This window comes from Echiichthys vipera (assembly GCF_963691815.1).
Source record: "Echiichthys vipera genome assembly, chromosome: 16".
NCBI classification, from domain to species: Eukaryota; Metazoa; Chordata; class Actinopteri; order Perciformes; family Trachinidae; genus Echiichthys; species Echiichthys vipera.
In genome coordinates, this window is record NC_139841.1 from 19,183,706 (window position 1) to 19,202,244 (window position 18,539).

General features: G+C 37.8%; 1 protein-coding gene across 1 annotated transcript in view; it reads right to left on the reverse strand.

The window, feature by feature from the left end:
• The window catches only part of astn2 (astrotactin 2), a gene marked incomplete at both ends in the record, with an annotated part of 261,923 nt that overhangs the window by 134,167 nt on the left and 109,217 nt on the right, over positions 1 to 18,539 (reverse strand). The window contains 2 exons of the mRNA XM_083929281.1: positions 3,157 to 3,303; positions 6,013 to 6,120. Coding sequence (XP_083785407.1) covers positions 3,157 to 3,303; positions 6,013 to 6,120 — 255 coding nt within the window. The remainder of the gene's footprint in view (positions 1 to 3,156; positions 3,304 to 6,012; positions 6,121 to 18,539) is intronic.

The window sequence follows — 18,539 nt, forward strand, 5'->3', positions numbered from 1 at the left end:
TTTGTTTGTTGCTGTGAGTGTTTGCCTGCTGTAGACTTTATCCCTGCCAGAACAACAGGTTTTGATGCCTTTTTGTCATCTGAGTCCAGTTCCAATATAAACAAGTTTGACAACAAAAACAAAAAGTAAAAAGCCGCGCTTACTAAAAAAAAGGTTGTATGGAACACACAGCATACAGATGCCTTTCTTGTTCTTAGAGCATTATCTGTATAGTAGTGGGGCTAAAATGTAAAGATTGTCCTGAGAGTGCCACCAAGGGAAAGCCATCAAAATAAACGTAATTAATTATCTGGTGATCATAATTATCACACAATCTTCTTGACGCTGAAGATGGCGACTGTCTCAGAGATGTTGATTATGTATTTAACATGTCATTAAATTAATAGTAAATATGCACTTTACTGTACCTGTGCATTTGTATTTATATGGTCAAGCAGACTTGTATTCAGGGTACCTACCCCCCACTGTAAGGTTCTTTTATGTGTTGTATGTCTTGATGTAAAGCCAATTGACCTCAACGGGAAAAAAAATAAAGTTGATAGTTCAGCCATTATTTTTTATATCTTAAGTAAAAACTTGAGAATTGAGCATTGGGTCAGAGGTCAGCTCAAGGCCAACATTTTAAGAAAAGTCGTGTGTATGAGTGGAGAGTCTGCCTTGTTAGTAGTGGTAGAGAAAGGTGAGTAGGTCAGAAAAAAACAATCAATAATGATTCTACAGGGACTATATCCATATTGTATTTCACAGTGTGCTGACTAACAGTTGTAAATATAATGTATCTTCTAATGGACTACAATGTAGTGTAGTCTGACAGTTCTGCCATGTATTTCTTAGTTTTTTTCCCATTTTTACTTGTTCATACAAATGCTCCAAGTTGTATTCACCAGAGTCTGGAGAATGCTACCCAATTTCATCACTAGTATAATAGGCACCCATAAAATCACCATATTTCTGGGCAGGTTTCACAAAAAAATGTTACCAAAGACTAAAAAGAATACTTTTATCCTGCAGAGTTTCGTGTCCTGCTGTCAAGTTTGGTCAAGGGAAAGTGACAATTATGGAAATATTAGACAAGACAGTATTGTAACCTGCGCAGCACGTGATGTTACATTATCAGGTGTTATGGCAGAAACCTGCATAAAGACCGTGAGGCAGCTGAGTATGAAAATGTAAACGTCATTGTGCCATGATGATCTGCTGAACATGATATCCAGTTTGCCTTAGATTTTATTCAATTCTGAGAAAAGCATTTAAGCTCCAAATTCATTCTGATGAATCCATTTTAATTCTTAAAACAAATGAGGGTTTTTGTGTGACGCAGGATATCTGTACATGACTCATAAGAAAGGTCTAGACAACTCGTGAATTTCGTAGCTAAGAAATTAAAAGTCCGAGGAAACTGGTAAATGTCATGAATCCTCTGCAACCTCTTGTACATGCCAATTAAGAAACAGTCTGTTCCAATGATTGGTTCTTGCAAGAGGCCCAGTGGCATTATGATTTGACAGAATCCAATGATACTATGGTAGAGTGATATGTGATGTGATTTGTTTTAGTAAAACTGATAGGAGAAAAACTAACATGAGCGCTTTACAAAATATAACTCAACCCAGGACAAAATACTTGTACTGCTAAACATTAACAGTCTTTTAGAGTACATTGGCTTATATTCTATTTTTCAGGTTTTCATCTTACATGTCATTACAGAGCCTGGAAAAGTTCAACTTTTGACTACTGTTCCATTTCTATTGTGTGTCCATGTGCACACAAACTAGGAGTGTGGGCGGACTAGAAATGAGGCCCCGGTGGCAAGAGCACCTGATCGACTGATATGTGAATGCTTTCAGAGATATGGCAATCATTAGTTAAATTGCCTCAGCTCCTCACTCACTCTTACTTCACTTAACTTCTTGCACATTTCCCATATTGGTCTCTCTAACCTCCCAGCAAGGTTTGTACTGTGGTATCTTGCCAATACATGGAACAAATTTACAATTATCCCACAGCCAACAAGGAATTTAAAAACAAACTCAGTGGAACAGTCTCTTGTAATTGCCTGCATTTATTCTAATTTCTTGATGCATTGCAACTCTGGAGCATATACGATTTGTATGTCACACATACAGCTTGTTACTACTGTATGTGGTACAAGTAAAAAAATAAACCTTGTAGTACACTTTAGTCTAAAAGGTGCAAACCATTTAATAGGTTAGTAATCCAATCTACTGTCTGCAGTCACATGTAATAAAGTCTGCACACTGAAATCTCCCATTGCAAAAAACAAATAAGAAATAACATATTTTGAGCTCTCCATCAGTCTGATTGCTCAAAATGTCATCCAGTAGTTTGTGGTGACAATAAATCTTTTTTTTTTTTCACTGGGAGCGTTCAGTGTGTGGGCTTTATTTCCCTGACTTTTGCTCATTTTTAGGTTCTAGAACATGATTTACTTTTCGTTGAATGGATGTGTGCGTCTTTTGTATTTCATCGGTCGTGCAGAGGGGGCACTGACACTGAAGTATTGAAATTGAAAACCACAAATCACAGTTGAGGGGGTGGAGATTTTACTGCAAGCAATTTGTAGACAGAATGAAAGGAGGCATACGGAGCTGTCCCCGGTCCATTAGCTGTACCTCCTAACAACAGAAAATAAACAAATTACATAATATCTTTCACCTCAACAACATGTACCTGATGGACAGTCATCAATGCAGCATGCTGTTTGAAGGACAACTGTATTTAATTATGGCGGAAAACACAAACAAACAAAGATGTACCATGATGGGTAGTGGCTATAATAATAACATGCTTCACAAATCTTTATCCTTTTTAGCTCCTAACACAAAGCTCAACACTGCTTATATCTATCTATATATCTCACAACAATTTCTGTTTGTGTATCAGACAAGTGATAAGTGATTTTGCAATCTTCCTCACCAAGTGTCATTCTTAGTTTGTGCGTTTCTAATCAGTGATAAGTTTTATTCCCTCCCCCTTCTTTCTTCTTCTTTCTTGTTTCTTCTTTTCTCTCAAATAAAACAAAGTGTGCAGTAAAGAAAAAAGATATATAGCATATATAAGTAAGTAAAACTGATCGTTTTGGACATCCCTTTATTTGAATATTCAGCCATGGTCGTATAAATGTATTGCACTTACCATCCGCAACGAAATGCTCAGGCACATGGAGGGTAACCTTGACGGTGAGAGGGCAGGAATCCTGCGTAGCATAGACAATGGCAATGACACATGTGCTGATGGTAATCAACGTAAGGGTGACCTTGTTAAGAGGACTGTGCGGGTGGCCTAGAGGTAGAGAAAGAGAAAAGGGTAAATAGTTTGACACAGAGACTTCATACACAAGGACACACAGCACAAACCTCAAACTAAATTTTCCACTTTAGCACTATGCTTTGTTAAAAAATACAGCCTCTGAGTCTCCCTCAATCCTTGAAGATGCCGTTAATTGTATTCCTGATATATGAAACTAACCCAGGTTCAAGTTTAGCCTGAGTAAGTAAAGGATGTCTTAGAATGCCTGAGCGTCTGCACAACAGCCCGGAATAATTCGCTGGTGTGATATATGATCTTATTGCCACTGACAGGGTTATGGATTGGTTGTTTTGGTTGCCCTTTGGCTCTGTCAGGGCTCCCATTTCCAAGCCAGATATAGGGAATGAAATTAGCTGCTTAACCTCTGTCTACAGAAATTTATCATAGGAGAGAAGGGTGCATGTTGGAAGGAGGCTTATTGGATAGCGGTTTGGAAACACTGTTCTGATTTTTAAATAGATTTAAAAAAAAATATCACACAGTCTCAGAATCTGCAGGTTTTAGAAATGTGTTAACAATTTCTGCCCAGTGTGCCCCAGGTTTGATGCAAAATCCAATAATGATAGGTCTATTTTTGTTCCCTTTTCTAAGCAGTGGAACTCATATGCTGCAAATTATTGTGCTTAAGAATCATATATTGAGAAAATGTCCTATTTGCAGATAAGGGTTATGTAACTTGATGAGTGAATACATCAGAACAAACAGAGCCACACATAATTCCCGATGTCTTGAATTATCCAACTAAATTAGGAATTTAGCAATCGCTGCAATGTGCGTTGTCAAATGGATTGAATTGAAACAACCATTATAGAAACAAGTCTAATCAGTAACCCCTGTGACAGGAGAGTCCAGTGAATCCCATCAGAAGTTTGAAAGTAGTTAGATGCAACTGAAGGTCAAAACCAAGACAAAGTTAGGATAATGAATCCCCCCGTACTGACTCCCATGTCTACCACAGTCACGATGTTGTGAAGAGACAGTAACAACAGCTGTCCACGGCAAAAGTGGCAGAGCCACTAATCCCTTTCGGGTGTGGGTGGTGTCACTGGGCTCGTGAGAGGTCCCTCAATTACTATAAAAGCCTACTGAGTAGACAAAAGCATGCACACTCACAATAGCAAACACTTACTTTATGGCCACAAACCAAAAACATAGTCAATGCGCTCATGCATGCACAGAAAGACTAATACAGACACATACAAAAATACATACATGAATGTAAAGAAACTACAATACACAGGGAAACCTTTAAGTTTTAAAGCTTAAGTTTAACCGAGAATGTCTTATTTCTATTTATTTCCCTCTTTCCATCTTGTAGAGAAAGCACAACCTTTTTTTTAACGGGCTGTAACTTAAACACAGATCACGGTCATGGGTCTTTATTTCTTACCCAGTTGTGGGAAAATGTGCTTTTCTCATAAAAACTAAGAGCCTATTTACAAAGAACTGACAGTTTAGACAAGGACGCCTATGAAGCAAATTCGAGAGCCTTGTCTGTGTTCATAAACCTAGACCTACAATCCTTACAAAGGTTTCATTTAAGCGATGATGGTTACGGTCACCACCTTTACATTTACCTTATATAACACTGTGCGTGAAAATAATGTGTTTTCAATACAATTTGTAGGAAATCAGGAACATTTCAACCTTGGGAACTTATGGCTTTAGTTCCTGGGTTGTAACTCCCACTTTGTAACAACGTTGGTGCCCCTGAAACATTTTCTGCCACCCAGAAACAGTACAGAGGTGCTGAATGGTGATGATTGGTAAATCCTAAGCCAGCCACACTCCAAAAGAAGAGCAATGTTATTGTGTTGTTGTGAGTTTATCCTGAAGCAAACAAATACTTTAATTTGCTATTCTAGCGTTTTGTCTATCAATGGGCAATTGTTAAAAAGTGATCTTTGGCTTTGACACGACGATGTATGCGAACGTTGTCTTTTTTCTACAATTATTATAAACTCAGTAATGACTGCACATTTCAGAAGATTTACTTGCGTTTATACCCCTTCAAGGTTGCATTTAAGATATATAAATATATTATACACAATAATAATATTCTTCCTCTGATTCAGTGCGATGTAGTAGTGAGCTGCAGGCATGGGAAATAATAGGAACATGTGGATTTCTATTATGTTTCAATCACTTTATGGAGACCCAATGAACACAGTAATCTGTGTTTCATTCTCTTCAGGTCACTCAGTCACATACACACAAATGAAAAATCCACATACAGTCGTCACTATCACATATCACTATGTAGGAAGGGAAGTTAAAATCATACTTCCCATCAAAGTAATGTGACTCAGCTTTGCTCATCACTGAGCCTCCATTTACATCAGCTCATATATCTGCTTTGAGTGTCATTGAGCTGTGCCATGGAACAGCACTTTAAACCCCACAGGGAATGTGCATGACTCCTTCCTACTTCCAGCTACGCTGACAATTCCAAAAATGCCTAGCCTCATTTCACTCAGCTAAATGCTCATATTCAACCAGAGTAAGGTTGGGATTCTTCTTTTTTCTTCAAAATGTTTTTTATTGTATTTTATTACCTTTTTACTTTGTTTTCTCAGTGGTATGCATTGGATAAAAGGCCTCCCCCCTGTGCAAGTTAATGCGTTTCAAATGTATTACATTTATAACAATATGCACAGACATACACCTGCATTCCCTCCTCACCTTTACTGCGCCTTCGTCCTCTGTGCTGTTCTGTGTAAAACTTCATTTGGCTGTCATCTTCTGGCTCTGACCCTGATTCCCCTTGAGGACCAAACACACCTCCCGGTGCTGGCAGTGAGAAGATAAGAGGAGAAAATGGATGAAAAGTTAAGAAGAATCAATCAAATAATGTATGGATACAATTATGCTGAAAAAAAGATGGCAACTGTTAACCAGCAAGTTCTTTCAGGCAATCAATACTTAGAAACGTGAGATAAAACACAGGACAAAAAAAAAAGTGGGAATTGTATTAACAAGATGGTTAAGTCGTTAAGTCAACACAAGTCGTCATGACCGGTCTTTAAGTTGGGATGTTACACCCTTTCAAAGTACTATTTTTACTTCTTCATAATATTGTGCCTTGAACTTTGACCTTCTGTATGGGTATTGTAACACAGAGATACATCCGTCCCCTAGCAATGCTAGATCATACAAATCATTTAACAGCCAGCTATTTAGGCCTGTGTAGATTATTATTACAAAAATAAAATCTAAAACAATGATGATGTAATAGATAAAACTACCTAGCATTATATAAAATAATTAAAATAATTATAATTCTGCATAATTCTGAAATGGGCCATTCTGCTTAATGAGTAATTTTACCTTCAGTACTTAAGTATACTCAAGTACTTAAGTATATTTTGATGCTTATACTTCTGTACTTTTACTTGAGTATGATTTGAATGCAGAACCTTTGTCTTCAATTCAATTGGGAGCAAAACAGAGCAGGTAAGCATGTCCTCTCACACGGAATTGTGAGGCGTTCTTACTTTTCAGTAAACTATGATTTTTATATTTACAAAACACAAACATAGAGAGAGAGAGAGAGAGAGAGAGAGAGAGAGAGAGAGAGAGAGAGAGAGAGAGAGAGAGAGAGAGAGAGAGAGAGAGAGAGAGAGAGAGAGAGAGAGAGAGAGAGAGAGAGAGAGAGAGAGAGATACTTACAGGGATTCAATATTTTATAGTTAAATGTAATTAGCCTAACCCTAAAGAAGTGACTTTATGCCAATAACATCCATCTAAATTCCCCATGGTTGTACATATGTTTTGCTTGTATAATCCCTAGGATCACAGTGATTACACTTCCTAATCTCCTGGAGTGGAAAGGGGGATAATGGACAGAAAGAAAATCAATTATTTTCTCTTGACGTTGAAGGAGCATCTGAGGAGGAATACTTCACCTGTTGACAGCAAATTAGAACATGGACGTGTGGCAAAATAAAATGCAGGGTTGTGGTTTGTTGTGTCATTACCTTGATGTCATATATGAAGACAGTTGATAACGATTCGTAAATATTATATACTTCTGTAAGAGCTAAAAGCTATACTCCCACAGGGATGACTATAGGTCATGGTTACACTTCTAAGTGCTGCCACTCAATAATTGTTTCATGCTCATAAATGTGCAGTGTAACTGAAAAAAGGGGGTACTATCAGTAAAAAGAAAAATGGACTCACATATGGTGATGCATTTCTGCTTGCATGGTTCAAGTGAGATCAGACAATATTAAATGATCTGCTAAAAGTAACGTTTTCCACACGAGTGAACGATAAAGCTACACATCCTTAATTTTTACTCCTACTCTCAGATACTAAATGTCTGCAAAGGTGAACAGAAACCTTCTGAGACTTTATTTGCAGTGGACTGTACATTAAATCATTGGCCATAATAAAAAATGTTAGCTCTCTTTTTTCCCATTGTCATAGCAACTACTTTGTTCACTTCTCCTGTGGAAAAACAGAGCACAACACTGCAAAGAGAGATGAAGGAATGGAGAAATCTGTCCCATTACCTACACACTCAAATGCAAATAATGTGTTCACTCCTAAATTGGCTGTACCTCTTAGATGTCTTATAGATATGAACCCAGTGCTCATTTTTTATAGTTTTCCCTAACAAAAGCTTGTCGCAAAAGACTTTCAAAGACCTAATCCAGCCACACAAATTGTACACATTAGGGGTCACATGTTACAAAGGCTGGGCACTAAAATATAATAACTTCTTTGTGAAAATCAATGGATGGTAGACTACATTCACAGCATTCAAACAATTGGTCGATTCAGGAATATATCATTGTGTGAAAACTAGCCTGGAGGAGAGCTCAATCATCTAATGTTAAACTATATTCTCTTAAAATCTGTGAAAAACCTAAGATGATAATATGAAATGTCAGATCACTCCCTTACAAGTAAAAAATTGAAGTCAGACATTATATTAGGCAAGGGTTTTATTAAAGCCAAGCGGCTGGGTTCTGGAGCAGTTGCAGATGAAAGGAGAAATTATTCCTTACTGAGGCGAGACTGTACTGTGCTGTAAACAGCAGAATATGAAGACATGGGTGAGTTTTTCTTTGTAAGTTGGTACACACAGAGGCAAATAAATAAATCAGAAAAATGTTGTTTTGAGCTTCTAGCTTAAGACATATTTTAAATACAGGAAGGGGACATAAGTGACACAGTGTTTTTTAATCCACCATAAAAACTGTTTCTTTAAAACCTCAAACCTTCCTTATTAAAATTAGTTTATTGCCAACCATAGAGCAAAATATTATCTTCCTTGTACACTGGACACAGTCATAAGTCCTGTGCAACCGTGGGACAATGCAGGCAAAATTCTATTCTTTACTCACTTCATAAATAATGTCATAGCTCATGAAAATGTGCCTGCACCATAAAGATTTTACACTTGATTAAAAGATCCGTGTAAAAAGTGCGTGTAGAAAGCTGTAGTCATTCTTTTGGTCTGGTGCACTTAAACAGGTCGAGAGTCGAGCTGGATTTTGACTGTGGGAGTCTGGTGGTATTTGGGTAGCCGAGCCAAGGCAATGTGGTGTAAAATTGGTTCTGAATTTATGCATCGTGTTATAACATGACCAGGGAGGTGGCGAGTGGAGACGATGATAAAGTGGAGACAGAAAGAGAGACAGAAAGAGAATCGAACAAGTACATTTTTGAAAAAGGAGCATAGCGATGGATTCACAGATCAGTCTAGACATACTTTATAACTACACTTACTAATTGTTATTCTGATGCTGTTTATTGAAATTGATGCATTCTTTGCAGCCTAGTCACTACATCACCATTACATGGATCCTTCAAAAAAGCACTTTATGAAAAATGAGATTTTTTTTTCACTTATCCTAAAGGGGTGTTTGTGTTTGCAGTCCTTGGGTTGGGGATTGTAGAGAGGCCTCAGGTCTGATCTAAAACAAAATCTAGCTGTGTACACATAAAGAACATCAATGTGATTCATGCAGTCTTCACATTTGCCTTAGACCTTGAAGGACTTTGAGAGAGAATAAGTACTTTTCCATTAAAAAAGACAAATTCCTCACACTGAGAAAGTAATTAAACTCCTTTTGTAGATCAGCACTCAACTTAACATACAGAACCAGGTTACAGAAATTGTCTGTTTCAATATTTACTAATGCTTAAAGTCTTTATTCATAATGTAAGTTGGTGATGTCATTAATTGTGATGAGTGACAGATCTTATAGTGTATTCTTATAAGAAAGTAATAATCTCTGTATAACACTCTTTAGAGGTATAAATTACACACCAAAGTCCTTTTGAATGTCAAATAAAAAAAGCATCATTAAGAGAATCTTTTACAGAATATGGACAGAGATTTAAAAAAAAAAAACAGCAATGAGAAGCAAATATAAAATCAGCTTTTAAGAAAGTTGCATTAAGCATAAAGCTGTTGTTGTTGTTTGCTGCTTGAGAGCCACACTTTTACAGTCTTATTAGCAAAGACTTGGTCACCCTCACAAAGACGGATGTTTTTCCCACTTGATCATTTGAGGCTGCACTCTGTTTTATAGGGGTCCGACATATCTGTGATGTAACCCGGGCATTTAAGGCTGTGGGAGTTATCAATATAATTTGTCCTAAATCGGTAACCAGTGAAGAGAGGCAAGGATGCATTGTAATATGATTGCCGTAGTCTGTCTGTGATGACACAAATGTGTGGAAGACATTTTCAGTTTGGTAAACAACACAAATTGGCAGAACTTTTAGCAATGTTTCTCAACCCATAACCCTAAGAAGTGACTTGATGAAATGAGGACTGCATAAAATATCCTAGCTTTGCAAAAACATCCTCCCCTCTGAATGTCTTAAGCATAAAAAGATTGCCACCAAAATAGAAGTGCACTATTGTAATACAGTACAGTGCACGCGGTGGAAACACGCAGGTCATGTACTAATCACACTCTTGGCCAAATGTGAATCAATAAAAGCAGAGCAGCAATTAGTCTTCTATTAAACTTCAGTCAATTCAAATGTAACCAGCCTATTGCAAGGACATTATTAGTTGTTATCCCTACCATAGATGTGAGGCCGTATAGCCCTGTTTTTCCTCCTTGTGGGCTCAGTAGTCTGTTATATCTATTGATCAGCGTCATCACTTATCAATATTAGATGATCAGAGCAACTGCTCAACCGTTGGGCTGTAAAATCAGATACTATGAAGAGTAACAATGGTAGGGATTAAATAAAGAGTAAAACTCTGCATAAGGAAGAAGGTTTGGGATCAAGGATCAAACCCAGGACTTTCACCAGGAATACTGGTGTCCCATGTGAGGGCAAATGTCAGTTTTGACTGCCGTGCTAATAGATGATAACATGATTTGGTACTTACTAGTAGGTGTTGCAGCTAGGATCCTGAAATCTGTGCATTTGGAATAAATATAGGAAAAAGGAGATGGAATGACAAAAAAGATGTCCAAAATGAATAAACGGGCCAAGGAATGTAAATTAATTATCAAGAGATAGCAAACACCACAGTGCATTAGCAGCTCAGTGAACATCAAAATCAATTTCAAGTTCAATAACACAGCTTTCTGTACCCTCTTTGTTTGGTATTATAAATGATCAGATATTTCTGTCTTTTTTTCTGTCTGTGAAGATGTTGTTGTTTTGTTTTTTTTTAGTCTGCTGTCATGGAGATTTGGAGAGAAATGGTGAACCCTGAGGAATGAAAAGGCAACAGCACTTGTATAGTATATATTTCTGCCATTTGCAAGTTCCTTCCTCAAATACATATGCATAAAGGGTAGAGTAACGTTTCAGTGATCATACAAAAGGTGCATTTACAGTGTGTGTGTGTGTGCGTGTGCGTGTGCGTGTGCGTGTGCGTGTGTGTGTGTGTGTGTGCGTGCGTGCGTGCGTGCGTGCGTGCGTGCGTGCGTGCATGCATGCGTTTGTGTGTGTGTGTTTGCATGCATGCGTGTGTTCTAGATGACAGGTGAATTGTGCTTCCAGACTAGGGCACAGGTTTGATGAATAACACACACAAGAATACATCCGAAACAAGGAGCAAAAGTCTTTGGAAATCTGGCCTTGGGTCTTTTCTTTTTCACTGCTTTTCTTCCTTTTTCACAATGTTTCTTTTTCTTTCATTCCATTTACTTCTGTCATGATCTTGCTTTGCTCTCCCTCAGCAGTAATACCTTTCAAACCGAGTCCCATAAAAAACCCAACTCCCAAACCACTAAGGCTAAACTCCAGCATTTCTGTACCACAAATTTCAATTACTGGGCTATACCCATCTCACTTTCACAGTTCCTCTCACAGTCCTGAAGTTAATTAAATAATTTCCAAGTCCTTAAGGTCTTTTTTGTATCACCATCTGTCTATCTGCTCTGTCTCCATCTGTTTTATTACAACAGTGCATACAGTAGAACCAGCACACTGATTCTCCTGTCGAAAATAAATGTCCGTTATCTACAGTTAAAAATAAAATGTCATAAGTGTTAAAAAAAATTTTTAAATTACTTTCATTCCACACTTTGGTATGGTGCAATATTTTCTTGAAAATATACATTATTCATTACATTCTCCTCACAGTCACCTGTATTGACTTCTTTATTTTGATAAGCCAAAGGCATCTGCTGTCATCATTAACATTCTTCCTCAGGGATTACAACAGTGAGTTTCTCATGTGAAAATGCATCTCAGACTATAAAATCAGACCTCACCTCAGAGTGTGGTGCAGGATACAAATTACAAATGCAGACAAAAATGGAGGTATCCTTTCTGTGACTTTTGGATCTAGTTTTTTGCTGTGCCATAATATTGAAAAAGAGCTAATGTTTTTGTATTACAAAAGTAAACTAAATACATACAGATTTTGGTAACGCTGTTTTAGCTAAAAGACAATAAATAAGCAAATCAGAATCATATTTTAAAAACTAATAATAATATGTTGACCAAAGAAACCCTCTCAAGTATCTGGGAAATGATAAAGTGGGAGATTTTAGGTGAGTTTTTAATTACTTATTACTATTAGTTCTCAAATATTTTTCCTTTACCATGCCTGAATTTTAACTCACTGATTATCAATATTATACTGTATGTTGATTAATGAAGAAAAATAAAAGTTAGAGGGCGCACGTCAATAAAAAAATATAGGAAAAGATAACAACAACTATTAATAAAAGCTTTGCAGGCAAAGGAGAAAGAGATGGCACCATTTATACTGATCAAGAATGATGTGATCCCGTGTTAAAAGGGTTTAAATAAGAAAGTAAGACAGGTAGTGGGAGTAGTGACTGTTCTAAAGGGAGAAAGCATAATCTTATGTGATATAGAGAGCACAGAAAGTCCACATGGGAGAGAGAATCAAATTTAGTTTTGGACTGTTTTGTTAAGAAATTGAAAAAAAATAAAAGAAATAAATATTATCCAAATATGACACCTTGGGAAATTGTAATGGGATATTTGTAATACTTTTTTCACCTATGAATAATTACATAAAGTCATCAATAAATAATCAACAGATTGACCATTAATGGAAATAAACAGAGAACGTGCTAAAACCTGTGCCATAAGCTATAATACAGATGTCAAAGATTTTGTTTTTTCTCAGACGTATTCAGCAAATTGTTATTACAGCTGACTAACAGAATGGCAAATTGGTTTAGAAATTCTGCTTTTTTTTTTTCTCATTGGCCAAAGTAGATGTTTTCAGTCAATGTATTCTCAAGAGCAGGTTTGTATGATATCATACGAAAAGTTCTGCACAAATATTCATATGATATGTTCAGCCACGGACCGCAAGATCCAGCTAATACGCTGAAGAACGAGGAAAGATAGAAAACAAGCGCAGCTGGAGCATGCCTGCGAACCACTATAAAATAAAGATTCTGAACCAAATGTATTGGTCAAGCTTGTACTTGCACATACATGAATGTTGACCCCAGCTGTCAGAGCCTAACTGTATCCAGAGCCAATTAGTGTACACAGTTATTATATTTGTGCATTTATACACAAACAAACAAAAACGCCAAACAAACATACACAGAGTAATTATAGTATACTGTATACTCAGTGGGTGAATGATATACTGGGCGCCTGTCAGGTTGGCAACTCTACAGGAGTGCCAGAGTGTATGGCAGTGCAAAGAAGGCTGCAATTAATAGTTTATGGATTGAGCAATAAATTATATATAGAGGTTAGTAACAGAACAGCATCCACTGAATTGAACTGCCATGCAGGACACCCAGTTCTCCTTAAAAACACTTCAACTGGGCAGATGTTTGTTGACACAGGTGCCTGAACCTGCATTTGAGGGGAAGCCTTATTACTCCTGATGTATAATTGATATACAGTACATTATGCGTAGGTGTTGCATTTTATACTGCCTTTATGAATCTGGCTCATTGGACATACTTCATATCAAGACTGGCAATTCTAACATGCCAAACAATATTTCTAACACTTTAAGTGTAGCTTTTCCAGTATAACACCCATAAAATTATACAGACAGGAAAATCAATAAAAGTGTGTGAAGGCGAGACAGTTGTGAGAGGAAAAATCTTTCACTGGTCAGCTTGTGTCTGTTTTTGTGTGGGGAAAAAAATACAGGAAGGAAAATAGTTAATATAAGAGAAAATCACATCTGTTTCTAAATCTACATATAGGCATGTTGTCAGGTGGCTTGTGCATTCAGATGCTCTTGTGTTCATAAATACTATATGTGCATGAGACTGTACTGGCCCTGTATTGGCACATTGATCGTGCGCATATATGTGAATGTGACTTTTGTGGCTCTTACCACTTCAATGTGACCTCAGTGGCTTTTGTGACAAAATGTTTTGACTTATGGCTGCTAGAGCTAAATGTCAGCTTTTGTGTGTATAGTGCAGTGTATATGCTTTTGTTTATGTATTGCATACTCATACTGTATAGTGCCCGCGCACATATTCCTATTACAATGTATTACAGTGTGAGTAAATTAAGCTGACAGCAACACCAGTCCCCACATGGCACAGCAACTGGTAATCACATTAAGGCACAGCTGCATTTAGCAGTCAGTTCTGACACCACTAAGCTAAATATTTCCAACTCAAAGTCAATAAATACTGGCATCTGCATTCAAACAAAAGTGAGACTATGTAAATTCCCCATTTATAATGCACAAGACAGCCTCTGAGAGGCTGCAAGAGCAAATTGAAGAAGTCATATTCATCGGGTTGTATTTGCGGAAAAAATATATTCAAAAATTATGCGATTCGATATGCATACTAGTTTGGAACTTTACTGCATCTATTAAAATATAGCTTTAAAAATTAGTTTCTGATCATTAAACGCAGTTGTTGTATAAATTACACACAGTAGAATGATTTGAGAAATATGGCTCTTTTATGGTGAAACTTGGAGCAAGCACAAACATAAGCGAAGGCTGGAGGGGTCGGGATTAGGAAGGAAGGCCTGAGGCATTCCATCCCACCATGCTGCACCAAGCACAGGGATTCAACTCTGTAAACCAAGAAATTTAGAGAGACAGAAGGAAATCCAGGTAGAGCCTGAGATTTACTTTCTTCTGTCTGTCTGTCCCGGTCGGCCTATTTTTTAAGCATAAACTGCATGTTGGCACACGATGACCGCTGGTATGTCATGGTGGTCTAGCTAAAATGTCTCTAACTGTCTCTCACTCATTTCTCCCACCGCTCTGTTTGCCTATCCAAAATAATCCCATTCAATGCTATTTTACTCTGCTGTTGCACTGTAAAAATTTTAAAAGCTCTAGACCCACAGACACACACACGCACGCACACGCACACGCACACGCACACGCACACACAATCCCATTATACATAAACAACCAAGGCATGCTGAAAAGTTATTACACAGGGCATCACAATATAAGCCGTGCCGACACATTTTACAACCTAAATTTATGAGTTGCAACCTGTTACATGGGAGAAAAAGGACTTGAAAGGGTGGGAGGCCTAACAAGGCACCACTTGGCTCTTGTACTTAAGTGGACTCAGTGACATCTCTATATTATTTTATTGTATCTCTCCTGCATCGATAGCATACTTGCCAATTTGAAGCGAATAAGCAAACAGTAAATCTTAGGGATTTTAGATATGCAATTGCTAAAAAGGTGTGACAGGTTTTTAAGAGATCCAGTAGCTCTTGGCATCCGGCTGTATGTTGTTTTTTCATCGGTTATGAACCAGCTTGTGCAGTGGTAAAGCCACAGAGGGTGGCAGCTGTCACGTAAAAAGGTGTTGCCTTGCCACTGTTGCTATACAAAATAGAGTATGAAAACATGTCCTTTTTTCAACACTTCTTTTTGTTTTTTTAACAATTGTATCTTTTTTCATAGTAAGTTGGCAATTGATGAGTTAAAAATTGATGAGTCTTTTTATTTCTTTGAGTTTAAGTCTAACAGCTTGTCAGTCACTGTAGAGCCATTCAGAACCCAGCAGAGCAGAGAAGAAAACACATGCACAATCTCTCAACCGGGAAGCTGTTAATGCAGCACAACAACGTTGAAAGGAAGATAACTGGAAGGCCATACTCATGACACCTTGAGGTGAGGTTTGATTTTGAAGTTTGTCACTATATGCATCTTAACTAAAAAAAAAACTTGTTTTCAGGCTCCTCAGTTACTTTGTCCATATGTAACCTGGTGGGAAGGTGGTTGATCTGGCTTTAGGATAGTGTGGTACTGCCTGCCTCACAAGGATTTAAAAGGTCAGGGGAATTTAGTTCCGGTAACGGATGATTCATGCTGTGGCCTGATAAAATAAAATCTTGAAAGCAAACCTGAAATGAAAAGGCAAGCACTGCAGGAAGGCTGAAATTGGAGTTGCATTGTCAATATATCTGACAGCATAAAATAATCCCTTTGGCAAGAATGTATTTTATGCGTTATACAGATACAAGCAATTCTGATAACAAACAAGAGGAAAAAGTGTGAATGTGTTTGAGTGTGAGATGCAAAAACAAGGTTCAATTTGAATTAAAGAACATTTGAAGCTTATCACCTAAAACTATCTAAATGTAAAACTAATGTTACTTACTGAGCTTATACCTCCCATTTTAACGTAACTTTAAGGAGCTGGTCTATGAGCCAACGATGTAAGTAAAAAGGGAAAAGAGAGGCATAGCTGTCTGTGACGGGGTTCTAAACCTTTCCCACACTCTCTCTGAATAAACTAATAAATATTGTTCCTCATCATTAACTGAGCAAAATGGCCACATTACCCACTGAACTTTGACTGTGTTTGCTGGGAAGATAGACGGACAACATCTCACAGGCATCAAACCTCTCTATTTCTGTTAGGGAAAGTCGTGGGCACAACTACAAACTCATCTGCACAGCCCAAGTTCGACTTCAGTGTGTACACCCCATTAAGCCTCTACTCTTTGTCTTGTGTGCCCATGGCCAGAAATCAGCAAGTGAAAGAGGTTGTGGCAGGCATGAGAACCAAGTGGAAATCTAATGTGCGTATCATTTTGTTTTTTTGAGCAGCGAGATGATTCACAGAGCAGGATCAATGTCTGGGATTAGAGAGAAGTTATTTCAATCAGGAGAAACACGTGGATGGAGAAAAGACAATTGTTTATTATACCAGATGATGTGTGATAATTAAGTATTGGCAGAATGTCTTTGGAGCTTATACTCAGCAGGGAGATTTGAAATTGAGAGGTGTCTGCCCTGAGCAACAGCAAGATAAATCCCCCCATGGAGTCCAGACACCGGTGGTAGTGGTGGCGACTGATGATTCTGCTGAGGCTGATGGAGCTGAATGAATCTTCGAGGACTGGCACTGAAATGACAGCTGACAATAACAGAGAAGCGTGCATAACAGCATCATGAATGTACTAAGGCAGAGAGATAATCATCATCAGCAGCAAGACGATAGCCTAACAAAGTAGGCGTGACACTGGGCCATTGGATAGATGTGATCAGCTGATGAAACCAGCTGATAAGAACAGCTGATGACAAGATTGACAGTCCCAAACAGTGACAGCAAAGAACAATGATTGATGATTGAGCATGCATGAGAGGAGGGAATGGCAGGATGCATGTAATATAAAACAGGCTTAAGCATGTTAAAGGATAGTCTTCACGACTGAACTTAGGCATACCCTATAATATTCCATACTATTTTGACTTTAATTAGATTTAGGAATATCAGGATTGCAAGTATACTTCCGTTATGCATATTGGTTATAGGATAAGGAGAATTTCACAAGATATTTTGTGTTTAAAAGTAAGATTTTAAAAAGTGAGTATATCAGTCGACTGTTTTCGTACTGTACCACTACCTGGTTTTGTTGCTCTGATTGTTTGTAGGTGTATCCAATTGAACCCATAGGCCAACTGATAATGCCCCTTGGAATCAAAAATGACAAGTGTGGGTACTTTTGCAGTGAAATTCAGTGAAAATGAATTTAATGCGGCTTTACAATGTGTAAGCAATGTAACTGACTATTACTAAATGAATAGTAATACTCACTTACTTTATACTTAATAGTAATACTTAACAGACAATTTATCACAGAAAAGACAATTGGCCAGATGGATTGACAGACATTCTTGTGATCTCACTTTGTATTTTGTTTCTGTCTTTTTAGGTCTTTCACACACCAAACACATAAAAAATAGTCACACACAGCCCCGACTTGGCAGTAGATCAGCTATGGCCTGTTGTAGAGAAGCCCTGGGGCTGCAGACCCAAAGCTGTAATCACTGTGTTTTGTCTGCAGCGAAGATTGAGGACCGCTGAAAGTGGAGCTGAGCATAGAATGAATTCAAGCACCACGGAACACACACACACACACACACACACACACACACACACACACACACACACACACACACACACACACACACACACACACACACACACACACACACACACACACACACACACACACACACACACACACACACACACACACACACACACACACACACACACACACAAACAAGACAGCACCAAACTACTTTCATGTGCTACTTCAAAGCATCAATTAAACAGTAGAAAAGCAAGATAATAACCATAAGGTTATCCTCATAATGAGCCAAAGTATTCTTTGTGACACATCAAAAAACTTCCACAGCTTCTAGCCAGCACATGGAAATACATTAACACCACAGTGGGGAATAGCATGCACAGAGGTGCATGCAAATGAGGGAGTGAGTTTTTAAAAAGACAAATCTTAATATTTGACTAAAC